Source organism: Meriones unguiculatus, chromosome 1, assembly GCF_030254825.1.
Source record: "Meriones unguiculatus strain TT.TT164.6M chromosome 1, Bangor_MerUng_6.1, whole genome shotgun sequence".
Lineage (NCBI taxonomy): Eukaryota > Metazoa > Chordata > Mammalia > Rodentia > Muridae > Meriones > Meriones unguiculatus.
This window is the reverse complement of record NC_083349.1, coordinates 24,427,830-24,447,740: the sequence shown is the minus strand read 5'-3', so window position 1 is coordinate 24,447,740 and position 19,911 is coordinate 24,427,830. Positions and strand designations below refer to the sequence as shown.

At 47.7% G+C, this 19,911-nt stretch overlaps 2 protein-coding genes across 4 annotated transcripts; one reads left to right on the top strand and one right to left on the bottom strand.

Moving 5' to 3' along the window:
- Window positions 1-10,263: 10,263 nt before the first annotated feature.
- Window positions 10,264-13,638, bottom strand: Eif1ad (eukaryotic translation initiation factor 1A domain containing). Of its 2 annotated transcripts, none has more exons than XM_060384486.1 (6): window positions 13,403-13,638; window positions 12,159-12,502; window positions 11,911-12,019; window positions 11,718-11,826; window positions 11,505-11,552; window positions 10,264-10,578 (listed from the first exon to the last, which is right to left on the bottom strand). In XM_060384486.1, the coding sequence occupies exons 2-6, from the start codon at window positions 12,243-12,245 to the stop codon at window positions 10,428-10,430; spliced, it is 504 nt and encodes a 167-aa protein (XP_060240469.1). In that variant the 5' UTR covers window positions 12,246-12,502; window positions 13,403-13,638; the 3' UTR covers window positions 10,264-10,427. The 2 variants fall into 2 exon arrangements, with proteins under 2 accessions (XP_060240469.1, XP_021494109.1); XM_021638434.2 differs by having other exon boundaries at window positions 12,159-12,377; window positions 13,403-13,637.
- A 282-nt stretch (window positions 13,639-13,920) lies between these two features.
- Banf1 (BAF nuclear assembly factor 1) lies at window positions 13,921-15,882 on the top strand. 2 transcript variants are annotated; one of them, XM_021638436.2, is made up of 3 exons: window positions 13,921-14,063; window positions 14,682-14,820; window positions 15,342-15,882. In XM_021638436.2, the coding sequence occupies exons 2-3, from the start codon at window positions 14,698-14,700 to the stop codon at window positions 15,486-15,488; spliced, it is 270 nt and encodes an 89-aa protein (XP_021494111.1). In that variant the 5' UTR covers window positions 13,921-14,063; window positions 14,682-14,697; the 3' UTR covers window positions 15,489-15,882. The 2 variants fall into 2 exon arrangements, with proteins under 2 accessions (XP_021494111.1, XP_060240485.1); XM_060384502.1 differs by having other exon boundaries at window positions 13,982-14,099.
- Window positions 15,883-19,911: the final 4,029 nt, after the last annotated feature.

The following is a 19,911-nucleotide window of genomic DNA, read 5'->3' as shown; positions in this document are numbered from 1 at the left end:
CAGTCACAAGTGGCTACTTTGAATCAGAAGGTGGGTGCCCTGTCTGCATATACTGAAGATAATCCCACATCGGTCACTGATGAACGCATCAAGTAGAAAAATGTAATCAAGAGACAAGAAGCCCACTTGTAAGTGATACTGGGTAGCAGTTTCTGGGATACAGACCATTAAAGAGGTAAGAGTCTGTTATTTTGGTGTCTGCTTCTCATTTGTATTCTCTTTGCTGTTTGCTCAGTAAGGTGCCTGTGGATCTCGGGTGTTGGTCCAGGATTTGTCCATTTCTCTTAAGTGGTGCCTGTAATGTTTTGGTGGGTGTCCATGGCTGTTGGTCAAAGCTCACCCCCCAACACATACAGGTTTCTCTGTGTAGCCCTGGCTGTCCTGGAGCTCACTCTGTAGACCAGGCCTCTGCCTCCCAAGTGCTGGGATTAAAGATGTATGCTACCACTGCCCAGCTCAAAGCTCACACATCTTTTTAGGAACTTGGGTTGTTGCTGCTCTGTCACACCTTAGAGAAGGTTCTAGGGGCTACCACGCAGCTGGAGACTTGAGCCAGAGGGCAGACAGGTCCCAGCTTTGCTGCTCAGCAGGTGGGAAAGGTTAGCAACATATATTGGTATTTGGGTCATTGGTCTAAGGGCTGATGGGCCCCAGGCCAGTGGTGGTTGAAGGGCACTAGCATCAAGAGACTGGATTTGGCTTCTGAGTCTCATTTACTGCTGTGTGACTTAGTGCTAGTTACTGAACCTCAAGTTCTGAGCTGCAAGGGGAAGGTATGGTCTCTGATTCCTACTCAGGCTTTGTTCTGCTAAGGTGGAAGAGGGATACTCCCCATCCAGACATACCTCATAGGTACATCTTAGCCCTCAGGGTGTGGTGGTGGGAACCCTAGGCCACAGGCCAGAAGTCCAACACCAGCTGTGCCTTAGCTCCTTGCTCTGGAGTCCCGGTCCCTTCAGGCTCCGCCTACATCCTGCTGAGGTCCCCCCAGAGCATCCTTTAAGCCCAGAGGTCATCTTCCAGTGTGGGGCTCTGCCTTCAGCTTTGGCCCATCTGTTGCAGAGATTTACTGTAAGACATGCCAAGTGGATGGTTGTGGCCCTACCTGGGATCTCTTAGGAGCTACCCACCACACATAAAAACCAGGAGGAACAGATCTACACAAGGGAAGATGAGAGGATGCACTGGGCTGGTGACAAGTACAAGGGAGTTCTTCCATCTGTTTCTGAATATTTTGAAATTTTCCATTCTAAAACTAAGAACACACTGTCTTAGCAACAGAAAGTGTCCATTTGTTCAGCTCAATACACGAACAAGGATGTACCTAACAGTTTCAGTTCCACACCCATTGACAGATTGGGTAATTAGTTGATATCCCTGTGTCAGAAGAATGTGGGTGCATCTCTTGGATATGGGATTTTTGAATTGAGGGTTTTTATTTTTAATGTGTATGGGTGTTTTGTCTGCATGTGTGTCTATTCACACGCATGCCTCACGGCTACAGAGGTCAGAAGAGGGTGTCAGATGTCCTGGAACTGAAGTGACATGATCGTGAGCTGCCACATGGGTGCCAAGGATGAAAACCTTGGTTGTTCGCCATTGAGCCATCTCTACAGTCACCCCACCCCCGCACAAAGATAAAGTTTGAGTTTATTAAAAGATTTTATTTATTTGGTTGATTGGTTGGTGTTTTTGAGACAGGGTTTCACTGTATAGTCCTGGCTGACCTGGAACTCACCCTGTAAACCAGGCTGGCCTTGAACTGTCTCTGCCTCTGCCTCCTGAGTGCTGGGATTTAAGGTGTACACCACCACCTGGCTCAGATATTTTAAACATAGCTCTTAAGCACAATGGTTTGGAGTCACTCAGAGAAAGCAAAATGTACACAACTCAGAGTTGCCTGAATTAGGGTTTGTTTTTAAATTGCCTTTGTATGCCGGGCATGGTGGCATATGCTTGTAATTCCAGCACTCAGGGAGGCAGAGGCAGAGGCAGAGGCAGGTGGATCTCTGTGAGTTTGAGGCCAACCTGGTCTACAAAGTGAGTCCAGGACAGCCAAGGCTACACAGAGAAACCCTGTCTCGAAAAACAAGAGGGAGAGAGAATTGCATGTATGTCTCCCATAACTCAGGAGGCAGAGGCAGGCAGATCTCTGTGAGGTCAGCCTAGCCCACAAAGGAAGTTCCAGGACACCCAGGGCTACACAGAGAAACCTTGCCTTGAGAAGCTTCCCTCCCCTGCTAAAAACCAGATTCACTTATTTCTGTATATGAGTGTTCTGCAAGCATGTATGTCTGCACACCAGAAGAGGGATCAGATCCCTTGATGATGGTCATGAGCCACCATGTGGTTGCTGGGAATTGAACTCAGGACCTCTGGAAGAGCAGCCAGTGCTCTAAACCTCTGAGCCATCTCTCCAGCCCCATGAATTGAGTTTTTAATACTTTAAAAGCTGGTCATGAAGTTACCTTTGAGGTGTTTTCATTTTGTTTTAAGAGTCTCATCGTTACTGTACATATGGAGCCTGTGTAGGTCATCATCCCCTGGAGCTAAAGTTGAAGGTGCTTATGAACCCTCCTCACAGGGGGGTTGGAAACCAAACCTGGGCACTGTAGAAGAGGTAGTGCTCTTAGCCCCTGAGCCCTCTCTCCAGCCTTGACCTGGCCTCTTTACTTCCATATTGTGCAAGAATTAAAGCCAGATACTGGGATGGGTATGCGGGTGTACACTTTTGATCCCAATACTCAAGAGGCAGAGGAAGGAGGATCATTGCAAATTTTAGATCAGCCTGTGCTACAATAATGAGACCCTTTCTCCAAAAACAAAGGAAAAGGCCATGTCCTTTCTGCTTTTCGTGTGTGCATTGATAGTCTGTATTTAGGTGCTCGTGCTCCTTTACCCTTTAAGCTGTGCAGAGCCTTTGAAATTGCAGAGCCTTTGAAATTGCCACTTCTGTTCTCAAGTGTTCTAAATTACTTTATTTCTTGAAATTATAAATGCAGACCTCTCCCACCAAGTCCTGTATACTCAGCCTTTGTTTTTCAAATTCATGACTTTTTTCATTCACTGCTGTTGCGTGCACGTGTATACATGCATATTCCTAAATACATAAATGCAGCCTGCCCAGTCTATGTGTTGTTACCGAAGTGTATGTGCCATCAGTTGCTTTTGTTCTTCAGTTGCTTAGCCAGGATGTTGTGAACTACCTCCAGAGTAGACATCACTGCTACACTGATGCAGTCATCAGGGAGCCTCTGGACCATGTGGGCTGCTTTCATCCTCTCAAGTTTCCCTTGGAGAGGTTCCATCTCAGGGATGAACCCTGTGTTCCGAGACCTAGATGTCTTCCCCTAGCTTAGGATACAGTGGTTAGCCTGGTTCATCGGTGTCTGCTCCAGCCAGGCTAGGCCGAAACTCCTTCCCCATCCCCAAACCCTTGACCTACCCCAGGCATGTTTTTGAAGTCCTTTAGCCCCACTCAAGCCTTTGAGCTTTGGCAGGTCTTCTCATGTCCTCCCTGTACACTTCTCCATACACACTGTGCCCATGCTCAGACCCAGACACCTCTGCCTTCTCTGGGGAAGCAAAAACTCCTGAACTGATGTATGCTCTACCTCAGAAGATGTTGGCCAAAATGGCTGGTGTCAGTTCTGCTCACAGTAAAAAGGGGAGTGAGATGTAAAGTAGGTGGTCAGGACTGCCTGCTAAGGCCCACAAAGCAAAGCAAGTATGGCCAGAGTTGTGAAATATTGAGAAGACAAACCCTTGTCTGTCAGCCAAGGGCATGATTGACTAGAACTCACGTGGAAGAGGAAGGCTCTTGAAGGCTTCAGAGAAGAGGCTGATGAGTGGATGCAGGACAGTCTGAACACTCTGGGAGTTGAAATAGTGCTGTAAGCAGGGAGGTCTCTGGGGAGACAAGGTCCTTCAGAGGTGGTAGTTCTGAGCTCTTATGTCCTTCACCTACTTTATAGTGGTCCATGGCCTCTGGCTTCTCAGAGGACAACTGAAGGGACAGCATTGTCTGGAGCAAGGTTTTAATAGACATGCCTAGCCACAGATGCTCCCTGAAGTCCTTCGCTCCTCAGTGTGGGCACATTTAAGCTGAAAGGGGACCATGACAGGTCCATGTGGATGGTGATGCACCTCTAGCTTATAGACGTGGGAGGACAGCTCCTGCCTCGGTGGACAGAGTCCTGTCCAGTGTGGACCTTGCTGAAAGCTGTATGGGCTCTACATTTTGCTTTCTGTGCCTTGACTTATGAATGACCTGGCAAACTAAGTTTTTCACAGCACGAACAAACCCAAGCTAGGGCCATGAGTATCCTTAGGCAATGAAAAAGGAGTCTACAGTGTTGGGCCCTGAGCCAATCTCCTTAAAGCTCCACGTTTGCTCCATTCTAGGACATCATTTCCAAAGAGAACAGGGAGAGCCTCCTGTTCCCTCCCTCCCTGTTCCAAGGGCACCTCCATGTTCTATAAAGCTGAGTTACCCACAGAGCTCTGGGTGGTGCTTTTTGCATTCCTAATGACCCCACCTCTGGAAGGTTGGGAGCAACAACAGCTTGTGGAAACTGTCACTCTTTTGGGGATGACTGCATCTGAAAGTTCAGCAGAATGAAACATCAGTGGCCCACCAGAGTTCCAGTTACTACTGGGCCACACAGGTTCTGAGTGGCCTTACGTGGACATTCTTTATTGTTTGTTTTTTTTTTTTTTAAGATATTTATTATGTATACAGTGTTTTGCTTATTACATGTACTCCTGCTCGCCAGAAGAGGGCATTAGATCTCACCATAGATGGTTGGGAGGCACCATGTGGTTGCTGGGAACTGAACTCAGGACCTTTGGTAGAACAGCCAGTCCTCTTAACCTCTGAGCTATCTCTCCAGCCCCGTTCTTTATTGCTGAGTGGCAAGACTTAGGGTCCTGCAGCCACCACAAATAGCTATCTTGTTGGGTGAATGTGCTTATTGTGACCCCTGCTGGGTCCATAAGTGTTGGCTGAAGAGTCAACAGAAACTGCTTGTATTACATCAAAGGAGTGCGTGTGTGTGTGTGTGTGTTGCAGTTGGAGCCACCAGTAGACAAGGAGACAAGAAGAGGGCATCGTCCTCTTACCGCTAGAGCAGAGCACACACAGGTACACACAGTGTTAAAAATTTGTCACTAAGCCAGCCGAGGTGGCACACGTGTATAACCCCCAGCACTTGGGAGGCAGAGGCAGGTGGATCTCTGAGTTTGAGGCCAGCCTGGTCTACAAATTGAGTCCAGTACAGCCACCACACATCACCATGCCCAAGGTCACACAGAGAAACCCTTTCTTGAAATAAAAATAAAAAAAGAACCTGTCACCAGCCTGAGAGGGGAACAAAGGTTTCTGGTAACTGGTGGTTAGCCAGTGAAATTAAACCAAGAGCGCTATTATAGAGAACCCCACTGAAGGCATCAGTGGATTTCCCAGATGTTTTTCTTTATTAGAACTGGTAAACAGTATATACTACTTTCTCGCTGGGACCAAAATACTTGGAAGGTCCCTCTGCCCCCACTGCATTGCATTCACAATCACATACCTCCATATGGACACATCTTAATGCACACAATGAAATAAAAATAAAGGCCAATAAGGGGACATAGGAATCCTATGAGGAAAAAAAAATTAAAAATAATAAAGGGGGCTGAAGAGATGGCTCACCAGTTAAAAGCACTTACTGTTCCTCCAGAGAACACAAGTTCAGTTCCCAACACCCAAGTCCGGCAGCTCACAACTGCCAATAATTCCAGCTCCAGGCGATACAGTGCAGTGGGCACCTCACTCACACACACACACACAATTTAATAAAAAATTAAAATCTTTTGGTTTTGTTTGTTTTGGTGTTTGTTTCCTGAGACAGGATTTCTCTGTGTAGCCTTGGCTGTCCTGTACTAGCTTTAAAGTCAAGACTGGCCTCAAACTCACATTGATCTACCTGCCTCTGCCTCTCTGAGTGCTGGGATTAAAGGCATGCATCGCCATGGCCAGCGATCTGCCTGCTTCTTTGCCTCCTCCCCTCAATACTGGCACTAAAGGTGTACACCATCGTTCCACTAAAATAAAATATCTTAAAATAAAAATAAATGATAAGAGGTAGGGTCTAGTGAAAAGACCCCTGGGGTGTGCCTTTGAAATGGCTATTGGGGGCTGGAGAGATGGCTCAGAGATTAAGAGCACTGTCTGCTCTTCTAGAGGTCCTGAGTTCAATTCCCAGCACAACCTGGGAGCTCCCAACCATCTATGAGATCTGGCACCCTCCTCAGGCCTGCAGGTGTACATGCAGATAGGGTACTCATACTTAAAAAAAGGATATCAGGATGCTGGTCCATTCTTTTCCTAGTCTTTTTTTTTTTTTTTTGACAAGATCTCTAGCTCTGGCTGTCTTGGACTTGCTGTATAGACCAAGCTGGCCTAGAACTCAGAGAACTGCCTGCCTCAGTCTCCTGTCTTCTCTTTACTTTCGTCTCATGACAAGGTGAAAGGTCTTCTCTATTACATGCTTCCTCTGAAACTGAGCCAAATAACCCTCTCCTTTCCTTTCCTTTTTCCCTTTCTTGAGATTGTCTCACTATGTAGTCCTGGCTGGCCTCAAACTCAGGATCCTACCTCTTCAACCTTAGGTCTGCAAATATAGGCATGTGCCACCCATGCCTTTTTTAAGTATTGTTTGTTTTTGTTTTTTCAGGCTGGCCTCAAACTCACAAAGATCTGCCTGCCTCTGCCTCTCAAGTGTTGGGATTAAAGGCAAGCACTACCACTGCCTGGCTCTTGAGACAGGGTTTCTCAGTGTAGCCCTGATGAAACGGAGTAAGCTTAGCGAGGAAAAATAATAAACAGGTTGAAAAGAAAAGGTGTACTAAAAAGTGGAAACGGAGCTAAATCCTGTGTTCGAGGAGATTAACATATGAAAGATTTTAAATGGAATAAAGGAGATGTGACCTCAGAGTGAGATCCCACTCAGCTAAGTTTCTAACTTGTGAAAAGAAATAACAGTTTAGGTCCAGGAGTAATGATATAAGCCTGGGATTCAGCACTCAGGACACAAAGGCAAGCAGGTCTCTGAGTTTAAGGGCAGCCTGGTTTACAGAGCAAGTTCTAGCATAGACAAGCTTAGGCAGTAGAGGAAACTATTGAACACAGAAAGCTGGTGAAGAGAAGATGTAATTGAGTGAGAGGTCCCTATTCCAGCCCCAGCAAGTGCAGCACTTGGCAGCTTTGGCCGTAATCGTCTGGCTTTAGAGTCAAGTATAAAAGAAAGGGGATATAGACCCTCCCTCTGAGACTAAGGAAAGTCGCTGCATGGAGGCCCAGAGGCCATAGTGTGAAGATGTGAAGGTGAAGCCTGGATTGCCATGGAAACTCCGAGAGGTTAGAGAGGACAGAGCTGTGGGATACCTGCCAAACAGAGCTGCAAGCAAACAGGATTGGAAACTGCTCAGGAGACAGAAGTGTGGTGCAGTCAACAAAGCTGAGAGGCATTAGAGAGCTGAAGAGCATTTTGATATCAGACATGGAGGTCAGAGTGTGGAGGTAGCCCAGTTGGTCTACATTTTCATTTTGACTTTATAGGGGCTTATAGTTCAGAGATTACATGAACTTCAGAGGAGACTTTGGACTCTTAAACAGGGTTGAGACTGTTATAGACTATAGGGACCTTTGAAGTTGGACTGAATACGTTTTTGGATTATGTTATGGCTACAAGCCTATGGGGGTCAGAAAGTAGAATATGGTAGTTTGTACAGGTTTGGCCCCCATGGATTCATGTGTTTGAATGTTTGGTCAGGAGTGGCTCTATTAGAGGTGGCCTTGTTGGAATAAGTGTGGCCTTGTTGGAAGTATGTCACTGTGGGGGGCAGGCTTTGAGGTCCTCTGTGTTCAAGCTAGGCCCAGTGTAACACACAGTCTCCTTTTGTGGCCTCCAAAACAACACATAGGACTTTCAGGCCCTTCTCTAGCACCATGCCTGCCTGCACACTCCATGATTTCCACCATGATGATAATGAACTAAACCTCTGAAGCTGTAAGTCAGGCCCAATGTTTGCCTTTATTGGAGTTGCCTTGAAGGCTGGGCATGGTGATGCACACCTTTAATTCCAGCACTCAGGAGGCAGAGGCAGATTTCCTTGAGTTGAGGTCAGCCTGGTCTACAGAGTGAGTTCTAGACAGGGTACAGCAAAACCTTGTCTCAAAAAACAAAAGCAAAAAAAGTTGCTTTGGTTGTGGTGTCTCTTCACAGCAGTTAAAAAAAAAAAAAAGACAGTGCTGGATGTTTATTATCTCAGACTGGGGCAAGAGGGGTGGGGTAAAGGGGCCCAGGAACACTTGTGGGAGTCAGAGGACAACTTTTAAAGAGTTGGTTCTCTCCTTCCACCACCTGAATCCTGGAGTTTGAATAAGGTCCTCAGGTTTAGCATCATGTTGTACCTACTGAACCATTTCATTGGCCATGCGGAGGACTTTTAAATGAAAATTAGGTTGACTGAAGTTTTTATGTAATGAGGAAATACGACACAGCCTCAGGATGGTGGAGTCAGCGAAGCTGTAAGGTATACTGCAGGATGTGGTGTCGGTGCAGACCTATAGCGCAGATTTGGAATCCTAAAAAGACATATATATGCAGGAATCTTTTTTTTTTTTTTTTTTAAGACTGTCTCATGTAGTCCAAATGTGGTGATGTCTTGATCTCTGGCCTTATCTTTCCAAGATTATGTGTGCCACACTTTTTTTTTTTTTTTTTTGAGACAAGGTCTCTATGTAGTGTTGGCTGTCCTGGAGCTCTCTATGTAGAACAGGCTGGCCTCAAATTCATTAACAGACATGTAGTTTGGTAGAACACCAAACTACCACGCCAAGTGCTCAAGGCCCTAGGTTCAATCCTCAGTATTGAACAAAAACAAAACAAAAAAACATTAAAAATTTTCTGAGAAGTTAAAGATAGATTTATCTTTAACCTATCTGGTTTATTTTTCCATGTATATACATTTATATTTTATACATGTGTATAACCAAGTATACATTTAATATCACACACACAAAAAAAACCCACGAACATAAATGAGAGCCAGAAAGAATGTGATCACTACAAGATTTCCTGTTCAGAAATGAGGTTCTATATAGCACATGAGGCTAGTAAGTCCCATAATGACCACCCCAACCCTCATCAACCAACTACCCACAACAGAAAAACAAAATCTCTCAGAAAACAGAGGAAGACTCCAAAGTAGAAGTCCTATTAGCTCACAATGAAAATAAACACATTGGGCTATGGGACCAAACAGTTCCACTGTGGGATGGAGCAAATGACCAGTAGGGGCAAGACTAAGCTGGTGGCAGGGGACAATTTTCAGTAGGATTCAGCCGTGGCTGGGTTAATGCTAGCAGTGTATACAGAAGCAAAAGCCCTCCAACAAGTGAGAGACCACAGCTCACAGAAGCTTGCATAGCTTGAGGAATACCTGGGCTACTGAAGGATCCTTGAACTAAAGCAACGGAAGTAAATGAAATGAGCCAGTCTGAGCACAGGTCTGTCTTTTGATGCTGAGGTACAAGTGTCAAGGAGGTCACAACAGCCTCTAATAAAAGGCTAGTAGACCAGCCAGCAAGGTGGCTGATGCCTGCAATCCCACCCACCTCCCGGGGGGGCGGGAGGGGTTGAGGCAGAACAGCCACTGAGTGGGTTAGTGATTCCCATGCAAACCTGGTTTAGAGACGTCTCAAGATTACAGGAAATTAATACCCTGAGGAAGTCAGAAAAATTCAAAGACAATCAAGACAGTGGTAAGGAGTAGGGAGAGTGGTACCCTGACCACAGACACACTCAGGAGAGGACAGGTGGCTAAGGTGAAGAGAGATGGGGTACCCGAGGTGTCATTCATACGGTAAGCAAGCACTGCTGCAGTAAGGGACTAGGAGGAAGGGGAGCAGTTCCTAAGGCACCATGGGATTTGTCCTGAGCTACGCCTAAGAGGCACATGTGTATTGGGTCCCCAGCTACAGCCTCACCTGATGGAATCAGTACTGAACGGAAGCAGTAATGAAGTAGGACTGCTGTTACTTAAACCACAGCACAGGGGGAGGCACCAAGTGCCCAGACAGTTACCTGCAGCAGATTCCAGCCAGAGCCCATTTCCTTCCCATTCTACCCACAGCTGACCAAGGCCTCCGACATGGAAGAGGCTTCACTTCACCATGAGCTTCCCTCCGCACAGAGAGCCACTCAGACACCAGTGTAAGTCATTACCCACCAGGGGTTTAATTCTATTAGGTCAGTTCAGAAAGGGGCCATGCCTTGTCCCCATCCAAAGGAAAAGACTGCAGGGCACCCTGGGAATGTCCACGCCCAAAAAAGCCAAGGGGTAGTCCCTGAGCAAGTAGAGAAGTGGGTCCTGGGGGCTCAGGCTGCCTCCTCCTCCTCCTCTTCGCTCTCCTCCTCACTCTCGTGATACTGCCTGTGATTGGTGTTGACAAAGAGGTCAGAGTCATCTTCAGAGCCCGACTCTTCTCCTGACAGGGGTGGCTCAGCAGGGAGCTCTGGCTGACTCTGTCTGTGTGAATGAGAGGACAGAGTGAGTAACATCCGCTAGGGAAACCAGATCTATAATCCAGTCTTAAAACAGGACTATTGAATAAACAATTAAAATCTACTACACAGTCAGGAACTGACACGTCTTGAAAATCCAAGAGCTCCAACCCTGATGTGGTGGCACATGCCTAGTATTTAGGAGGCTAAGGGATGGTAAGTCTGAGGACAGCCTGGGCTACATGTGATCCTGACTCAAGAAACAAAGGCTTCAGTGAGGAATCAACAGCAGCTTTGCTAGTGTCTCTGACACAGAGAGTTCACATTTTCTAGCAGCTAATGCACTAAGCCAGTGGTTCTCAACCTTCCTAACTTGTGGCCCTATAACACAGTTTCCTCATTGTACTGACTCCCACCATACAATTATTTTGTTGCTACTTCATAACTGTTTTTGCTGTTCTGAATCATAATATAAAGATCTGACATGGGACCCCCAAATGAGCCTTAACCCAAAGGCGAGAACCACCGTACTAATAACTGCATAAGCGTTAGCGTTCTCACTCTCTGTATAATCCTGTCTCTTAGATGAACTTGTTTTAAGAAAAGGTTTCATGTAGCTCAGGCTGGCTTTGAACCTGTTATATGTAGACCATGATGGCTTCAAACTTGTCCTCAAACTTTTTAAGTGCTGGAATTACAGGCATGTACCACCACATCCAGTTAGGAACATGTCTTAAGATATTAAATAATGCACCTAAAGTCACTTGTCTATTAAGTAGCAAAGCCATAATTTTAAGAGCATGTGATCTTCAAGCCATTACTCGTAACTATGCATTCTACTCTATATGCTGGAATTCTCAACAGGAGAAAAGCAGGATCACCTTTCTCCTTGAGGCACCAAGGTGTGTACTTGTACTTTTTGTCTTCCCTGGGCTGGGGCTTTCTCCTCACCTGTTCACATTGTTTTGTTTCTCAGCTACCTCAGAGAAGGCCTCAGGCCTGTGACAAGAGAAGAGCTTGGTTAGAGAGCAAAGAGAAATCTCTCAGCAAATCAGTTGTTTCCAGATGTCCCGCTTGGGATGGCATAACCTTCTCTAACCCTTTCCCTAGCTAGGATGATACTATCCCCAGAAGCCAGAGGGCCAGTGATCAAGATTACCCTACCAGTGCCCTTCCTTCTGCAGAGAGCGGACATGGTTCTTGCAGAGCACAAAAGAGATCTCAGCCTTCACTTTTTCTCCCTCTTCAATTGGGTCAACAATGAGGAAGTCCCCTGTAGATGACAAAGATAAACCCATTCCTATTGTGAAGGAGGAAGTCAAGGCCACGGCTCTTTATTGTAAAGGACGCTTCTAACCTCTCTTGATCCAAATGTTCTTGCGGTATTTGGAGGGCATGCTCACCAGGAAGCGCTGCCCTTGTGCTGTCTCTACCTCATGCAGATTGTTCCCGGGAGTCCTGAGGACCTGGTCCATGAAAGACCAAGAATCAGCCAAGTCATCAGTCAGATCAAGCATGCTCTGACTTGCATTGAACCCTCTTCATGCCCCAGGGGTCCGATGGGAGTGGAGGGGAGGACAGAAGAGCTTGGACAGTACCACTCACTTTCACGATCTGCTGTTGATCGGAAGGCACCATGTGCTCCCCCAGCACCTCCTGCACCACATGCTTCCTCTTGGTGGCCTGAGACATGCTGGGTTCTGTCCAGGGTTGTTAGGATGCACAGACTGTCAGCTCGTCTTCCAGAGTTATTTGGATGGCAGTCTTAGAAGCCAGGACTGCTTTCAAGAGCAGCAGCCTTATACAAAAAAGTGCCACCTTGCCCTGTTAAAGATGTGACCTTTAGGGGACTGGATGACTTTCTGCTCTCACAGAGAATCTAGGTATGGTTCCCAGCACTCACAGTTAACAACTGCCCCTCATCCCAGTCCCAGGGGATCCGACAGGCACTATTGGAGAAATACATGCAGGTAAAAACACTGATACACATAAAAATGTAAAAACATTAAAAGACAAAACACAAGCTTTTTTAGCCAGGTTGCTGGTGTAGATCTTTATTCCCAGCACTTGAGAGGCAGAGGCAGGCTGATATTTGTTGAGTTCTAGGTCAGCCTGGTCTACATAGGAAAACTTTATCTCAAAAACCAGACATGACCTTTAAGGGCCAGAGAGGTCTCAGGACTCAGCATCCACATCAGATGGTTCATAACCATCACTAGCTCTAGGGGATCCAACGCCCTCTTCTGGCCTCCAGAGGCACTTGCAACACCCCTACACAGTATATCTTAAAAACAAAACAAAAGTTTTTGTTTTTTTTTGAGACAGGGTTTCTCTGTGTAGCCATTTCTCTGTGGCCTGAAATGGCTTTTCCCACTACTCCAGGCAGAGACATATTTATAGTCTCAGCTGGTGTGTGTGTGGTTCCAGCCTTTAATCTCAACACTCTAACCCCAACCCACCAGAGGCTAAGGCAGACGAATTTCTGTGGAGCAGGGAGGCAACCTGATCTACGTAGTGAGATGCCCTCTCAATAACAAACAAAACAATAAGTAAATAAAATGAGATCGTGGAAAAGCACCCAACACAGGGCAAATCCTATGTGAGATACTTCTAAGCACTGCTGTGATAATGAACCCATTCGTGTCTCCCAGGCTGATCATCCTGACAACCTCTCTGGGAGAAGCTACAGATAAACTGCGTGCTAGGTGCTTGAACGACCCCCGCCCCAGTCTAGGACAGTGTACAACGCTCGACCTCCTAACACACCAGAGGCACTGACTGACTCGCTGACCATCACGACACTTCAACCTGAAAGGCCCTTCGAGAAAAGACCCGCTCGCAGCACTCACCCGCTCGGCGCTACACAAGCAAGCTCCGTTTTCCAGGTTGACGGTGAAAGCAGCTCGTCCACGACTCACTTCAAGACGGAGTCAACGAAAGCAAAGAGATGCGACTCGCAGGTGGTCGCGATGGTAGCGCCGGTTTGGACGCTTAGCCTCAGACCTCCGGTGTTCCTGCCTTTCGCCAGCGGGCTTGAGGAGATAGACCTGGCACTGAGGAAACCGCGCCGAGACTTGCACTTCCGGGGCTCTCAGGGGCCCTCCGGATGCCCCGCCCCTTCTTTGTCCTTTCCTTTAACTCGTCCCTCGATCAAATCGGGCAAACCTAAAGTTTGAGTTCCAGGCGCCGGGCAGGAAAAAGACAGACGTATTCTCCAAGGAGGCCTCGGTCCCGCAGACGGGAAGGGCGGCCAGAGAAACAGGACCATAGAAAGCAGCGTGGCTTCCCGTGACGGAACGGAAAACGGCGACCACGGTGGGCTCCGCGGCGAGCCGGCCGAGCCTCAACTCTATGGCTCCGGGTGGCTAGACGCGCCCAGGGTGGGGACGTCTTTGTAAGGCGGCTCATAAGACGACCCGGAAGCGGAAGTCGAAGAACGTTCTAGTAGCTTGAGGTGTCGGCGGGAGCGGCCGAGCGGCGCGGGGAGCCGTTAGCAGAGCGGAGCCACCGGTGAGCGTGAACAGCGGAGGAGGGCTCCTGCTGGAGGTCGGAGGCCGCGCGCGGAGGCGAGGGGGAGAGGGGTCCCCATCGCCGAGGCGCGCCTTTGCAGCGGAGTGGCCGGGCCCCGCGGCAGGGGCGGCGCCAGGAGCGGCGGCGCGTGGAGAAGGCGGGGCGGGGCGGCGCGCTTGGGGCGGGTCCTGCGGGACCAGGGAGGCGTGGGTGTCGGCGGGCCGCGGGAGCAGGTGTGCCGCGCTCGTCGGCCTCTGGAGGGCGACGCGGGTAATGAGACCCTCTTATGGCTGTTCCTACCACGTGGTAGTTCGCAACGGGGTCAGTGTCTGCCTAGTCAAGGTCACCGAGAGTGACAGCTTCAGGGCGGCTCCTGTTGCCCTACGTGCGCCACCTGTTAGAGCAAACTAGTATTTCCACCCGGTCAGTACCCAAACCCAGGGCCCGTAGAAAGTGGATATTTCCGAATAGCCGGGTGGTGGAAAAACCTTCCCTGGCTCTCGGCGTTTTTAGGTGTGAAGTAAAGAGGAATCGAAGCAGCCACAGTAGCTGACCTAGGACATTGCCCTTGGGAGTTGAGGTCTTCAGCCCTAACCTGCTTTTTTTTGGGATTCCCAGGTTAAACCTGATCAAGATGACAACCTCCCAAAAGCACCGCGACTTCGTGGCAGAGCCCATGGGGGAAAAGCCAGTGGGGAGCCTGGCCGGGATTGGTGATGTCCTGGGCAAGAAGCTGGAGGAAAGGGGCTTTGACAAGGTGTGGGGTGGTTACAAACGCTAGGGAGGGGTAGGAGTGAAAGTTGGCAGCAGATACCTACATTCATCTTGGGAGTGAGGAAAAGTAGGGGTATGGGAAGGGCAGGGACAGTGGTGTATAATTTGAAAGGGCCACTTCATTTGTGTGTGGGTTTTGGTTTGGTTTTGGAGACAGGGCCTCTGCCTCACAAGTACTGGGATTAAGTGTCCTTTGTGTCCCGCTCTTTTGTGTGTTTTAGATGCCAAAAGAGTGAAAGTAGGCACAGTGGGTTGTGCCTACAACCCTAGCACTTGGGAGGTTGAAGCAAGAGGATTCCCATTAAGTTTAATGCCAGCCTAGGCAACAAAGAACAAACCCTGTTAAACAAAACAACCAAAACAAAAATGGCCTTGCCCTCCCCAGTACTCACCAACTTACCCTGCCTAGCTTCAGAGATCTGACCCCTTCTGGGTGGAGTCAACATAATCTTGTTGCTGTTAGCCCACAAGACACTTAGCCACATGCCCTTTTCTGTTTTGCAGGCTTATGTGGTCCTTGGCCAGTTTCTGGTGCTAAAGAAAGATGAAGACCTCTTCCGGGAATGGCTAAAAGACACATGTGGTGCCAATGCCAAGCAGTCCCGGGACTGCTTTGGGTGCCTTCGAGAATGGTGTGACGCTTTCTTGTAATGCTCTCTGGGGACCCCTAAGCCCCCTCCCCCCAGCTACAGCATAGAGTCTCCAGAGGCTGCAGCCAAGTGGGCTCCTCCCTGTCCTCCACAAAGGAAAAGATTGCTGTTGTCACACTAACCTATGTACTCCAGGATCTTTTAGGAGTTCTCTCCCTTCACCGTTTCATCATTTTTGGAATTCTTGACCTTGCATGCCTTGTCCCCCACCCCACCCCCACCCTGCCCCCAGTTCATGGCAACAGTTACCAGCTTTTCTGAACGGATTCTGGGCCCTTTTCTCCCTGCCTTCACAATTCATTGGATGCCCTTTTGATCCCCCTCTCCCCCTTTGGCAAAAACAGTCACTGTGCTTATAAAGATTTTTAGATGAATAAAGTCATTGGCCTTCATAATTGGTGTTGTGTGTTGGATAGCAAGTGAGCTGGGAGTTGTGTATTCCCCAGGGCTGAGCACATCTTCACTCCTTATCAGTGCAAACCGAAACTGGTGGCTTCCATTTCCCCTCCCAAGAGGGAGCCACCCTCTCCATGTAGGCTTTGGGCAGGTGCCCTAGGTGTCCCAATTCCTAAGTTATGTGGGAGAGAGTGTGGGTTGATTTCTTCCTGGGAGCCAGGTAGGCTATAGGCTTCCAGATGTCAAGTCAACAGTTGGTCTAGGCAGCACCTGGTGGAAAAGTCAGTGGGAGTCAAGGGTACCAGGAAGAGGGTGGGTAGGATGTGGGTAAGAGTTCAGCTGCCAGTCATCATATCATATGTTCCTTTAGGCTCAGGGAAGGGGTGGGACTTGTGCTTGTTTGCCCAGCTATCAGGGAAGGAAAGGGTTAAACTTGAAAACTAAATTCCAATCCCATTGTTTTTGAGCTCACTGTGAACCAGCCCTGATTAATATCTTTGTAAACATTTCTTAGTTTTTTTATTTTGGAGAGGTAAAGGTATTCGGGCTCAGAAAAGCTAATTTGTTCATCAACTTGCGGCGGGAAAATAGCCAGTGGAATTCAGATTGTAATTTGGGAGCCTGTGATTCTATGCCATGTAATTCACGCCCTCTGAGTTTTCTCATATGGAAGGTTGCAGGCCTAGGTAAAATGCTGTGTAACACTCATTCCTGCTTAGTGTTCATTTCTCCAATTGCAAGAGCATCACTGAGCAGTGACTTGCTTATAGTGCAAGTACAATGCTTTTCTGCATGTTTACTGTCCAGGAAGGCGGGGGACAGTACAAGACTGGGCATAGTATGAGAAAGTTGTCATGATTTCACAATAAAAAGACTACTAGAAAGTTAATCCGAAGCCTGAGTAAAGACATGGGCACAGAGTGGGGAGTGCAGTTTATAATGAAGTCATTACCCTGTATACACAGCAGACCTGCAGGTAAGAAAGTGTCTGGGACCAGGTGTGGCACACTCAGGGAGGCAGAGGCAGGTGGATCTCTGAGTTTGAGGCCACCCTGGTCTACAAAGTGAGTCCAGGACAGCCAAGGCTACATAGAGAAACCCTGTCTCAAAAAATGTGGCTCAGTTGGTAGAGTGCTTGTGGTTCATTGGGAGGTGTGAGCTTAAGGATCTGAAGTTCAGGGTCGTCCTTGGCTACAAAGCAAGTTCCACGCCAGTCTAGGGCTCATGAGATTCTTCTAAGTGGTCTGCGGAGATGGCTGTAAAAAACAAGAGGACCCACATTCAGATCCATAGCACATAAAAAGCGGCATGAGCCTGTAACACCATCACTCCATTGTGTGGGGTAGAGAGAATCCAAGTTCACTGGCCAGCCACCCTGCCTGAGGCAGCTTCGGGTTCTGTGAGAGACCCTCTCCAACAAATGAGATGGAAAACAACAGAGGAAGATGCCCAACATCATCCTCTGGGCCCCACATGATTAGAAAAAGGAATCACCCCTCAGCGCGCACACAGGAAGAGAGGGACATGGGCTGGGGATGTAGTTTCATGGTAGGATGCCTAGCATTTGTGAGGCCCTGTGTTCAATCCTTAATACTGCAAAAAGAAAAGGGACAACATAATAGGGAACTTGCTAGAAGATCTGAAAGGTGGCCCGAAGGGAACAATTTAAAATAGTATGTGGAAAGGGTTCACTTTCATTAGAAATCAGAAAAAACAAGTGTCACTAATGCTTACCTGATTGGCAAAAAGTCTTAAGTCAGACAATATCAAGTGTTGAGCAAATGGAGCAACAGGAACTGGTCCCCAGTTGGTGGGAGTAATTGCTATGAGCACTCTGGGAAAACAGCTGAGTGTTATTTTGCAAAGCTGACACACCCCATGAGCCATCAATTCCATTCTTAGGACTGTGCCTGTCAGAAGCTCCTGAATACCTGTAGCAGGACCTCGGGAAATGTTCCGGGCTGGGTCTGTGAGATCCTGCAGCAGGGGCCTGTAGGCCGTGGTTCCCAACGTGCGCCTAAAGTTCTTGCAACTGCACAGCAGGGGAAGTGAACCAGAGCAGCAGTCAGAATAATCTCGTATGGGATCATGAACACAAGACTGTGTGGGTCTCTGGGTCGGGGGTGGGAGCTTTAATCCCTGAACTTGAGAGGCAGAGGCAGGTGGATCTCTGAGTTTAAGACCAGCCTGGCCTACAGAGTGAGTTCCAGGACAGCCAGGGCTACACAGTGAAACCTTGTCCCTACAAAAACAAACAAACCCAAAAAGGGGGGAGGGACATTTTATTTTCAAGACTTCTGTGTTTGTGTCTTGCTGTGTAGTCACTGTGTGACCCAAGATGGCCCCAAGCTGGTGAAAATTCTGCCTTAACCTCCTGAATGCCGGGATTGCAGTCCTACACCATGACCTGCTTTCATTCATGTTCAGAAGCAAAGTCTTGCTTAGAGATCCCTATAGAGACAGTAAAGATAAAAACAACAACAAAACAAAAACCAAGGAACTGCTCACTGTCAACAATTACTGATAGGTCCCAGGGGCGCACACTGCTATAGGGCTTGCTTAGGAGGCACAGTTCCCTGGATTTTAACTCAAAGAATTTAAAAAGAAAAAGGAAAACAAAACAAAACACATCAATAGTGGAGAGGGAGGAATAACCAAACCAAATCTCTGGAGAAGGAAGGTTAGTGATAATAGAGGGTTTGTTTGTTTGTTTGTTACAAAACTTTTATTTATTTGTTTATGTATTTAATGTATATGAATGCTCTATCTTCATGTACACCTGCATGCCAAAAAGGGCACCAGATCCCATTATAGATGGTTGTGAGCCACCATGTGGTGCTGGGAATTGAACTCAGGTCCTCTAGGAAGAGTAGACAGTGCTCTTAACTGCTGAGCCATCTCTCCAGCCCCTAATGGAGGGTTTGTAATTGGGAGTGACATTTTCATATTCTGGCGCCAGAGCTGGTAAAATTATTCACTAACTATTGGATTGAACAGGTCTTCTAATGGAGCTAAGTGATCAAACAATAGCACCCAGCATGTGTTAAATCTTGTGTTTGATATCTGTCATTTCACACATGAAGAAAATGAACATGTGTGTTGTGTGCCCTGTTCTGTGTACTAGTGGTATTTCAGAACGATAAGATAAAAGCAGAAACAAAAATCACATCCCGAGGTGTGGCAGTGCCTGTAATTGTTGAAGGATGGTCTTGTATGCTGACTTCTGTGCGCTGAGATCTGGTTGCAGACCAGACGTGGGCATTATCATTTCTATGAAGAATCTCTGGTCTCAGTGTTGTATAAACATTGCTCAATTATCTCTGATTGGTTAATAAAGAAGCTCATTAGTCTATAACTGGGCAGAGGAGACAGAAGGCTGGACTTCTGTTCCCAGTCAGAAGGTCTCAGGTAAGGACCAAAGAAGAAGAGAAGAGAAACAGGAGGAGGTGGCCATGAGGACAGAGAGATAAAAGCAGGAGGCAAGGACAGACAGACTGAGGCAAGTTCCACAGGGACGTGGCTGGGAGGCAGCCAGCTCAGCATAGACGGCTTAGAATAGATGAATTCTGCACAGTTACAGTGCTTCAAGCTCATTAATAAATATGGTAGGTCAATTGTTTGGAAGCTACGGCGGGTATTAGAGAAGGCCCCATACTAATACCTTTAAATCAACATATAATTTCAGCATCTGGGAGGCAGAAGCAGGAGGATTGAGAGTTGGAGACTAGCATCAGCTCTGTAGTAAGACAGTCCGCCAAAGCGTCAGAACAAGACAAACCAACCATAGCAAAACAAGATTTGAACTAACAATCAGGTGGTGAGTCAGAAACTGCTCTGACAGGAGTTTGTGTCCAGGCAAAGCCTACAGCCCAGCCTGGAACAGGTAGGGCACACCCTCCACGGGTGGCCATGACCAGTAACAACGTTTGCACTTCCTGACGTACATTCAGGTACGAAGCGAGGTGCGGTTAGGCCATCAGCAACGGCCTAAAGATGACAGGTGCAGGGGCAACCAAAACAGGAATAAA

Bases quoted from the DNA above. Each gene is read 5' to 3' on its own strand.
- Eif1ad (XM_060384486.1), bottom strand. From the start codon at position 12,245: ATGTCTCAGGCCACCAAGAGGAAGCATGTGGTGCAGGAGGTGCTGGGG. The intron at 12,020-12,158 runs GTGAGTGGTACT...TTCATGGACCAG, and splicing joins ATCAACAGCAGATCGTGAAA to GTCCTCAGGACTCCCGGGAA. The intron at 11,553-11,717 runs GTAGGGTAATCT...CTCTTGTCACAG, and splicing joins CTGCAGAAGGAAGGGCACTG to GCCTGAGGCCTTCTCTGAGG.
- Banf1 (XM_021638436.2), top strand. From the start codon at position 14,698: ATGACAACCTCCCAAAAGCACCGCGACTTCGTGGCAGAGCCCATGGGG. The intron at 14,821-15,341 runs GTGTGGGGTGGT...TCTGTTTTGCAG, and splicing joins AGGAAAGGGGCTTTGACAAG to GCTTATGTGGTCCTTGGCCA.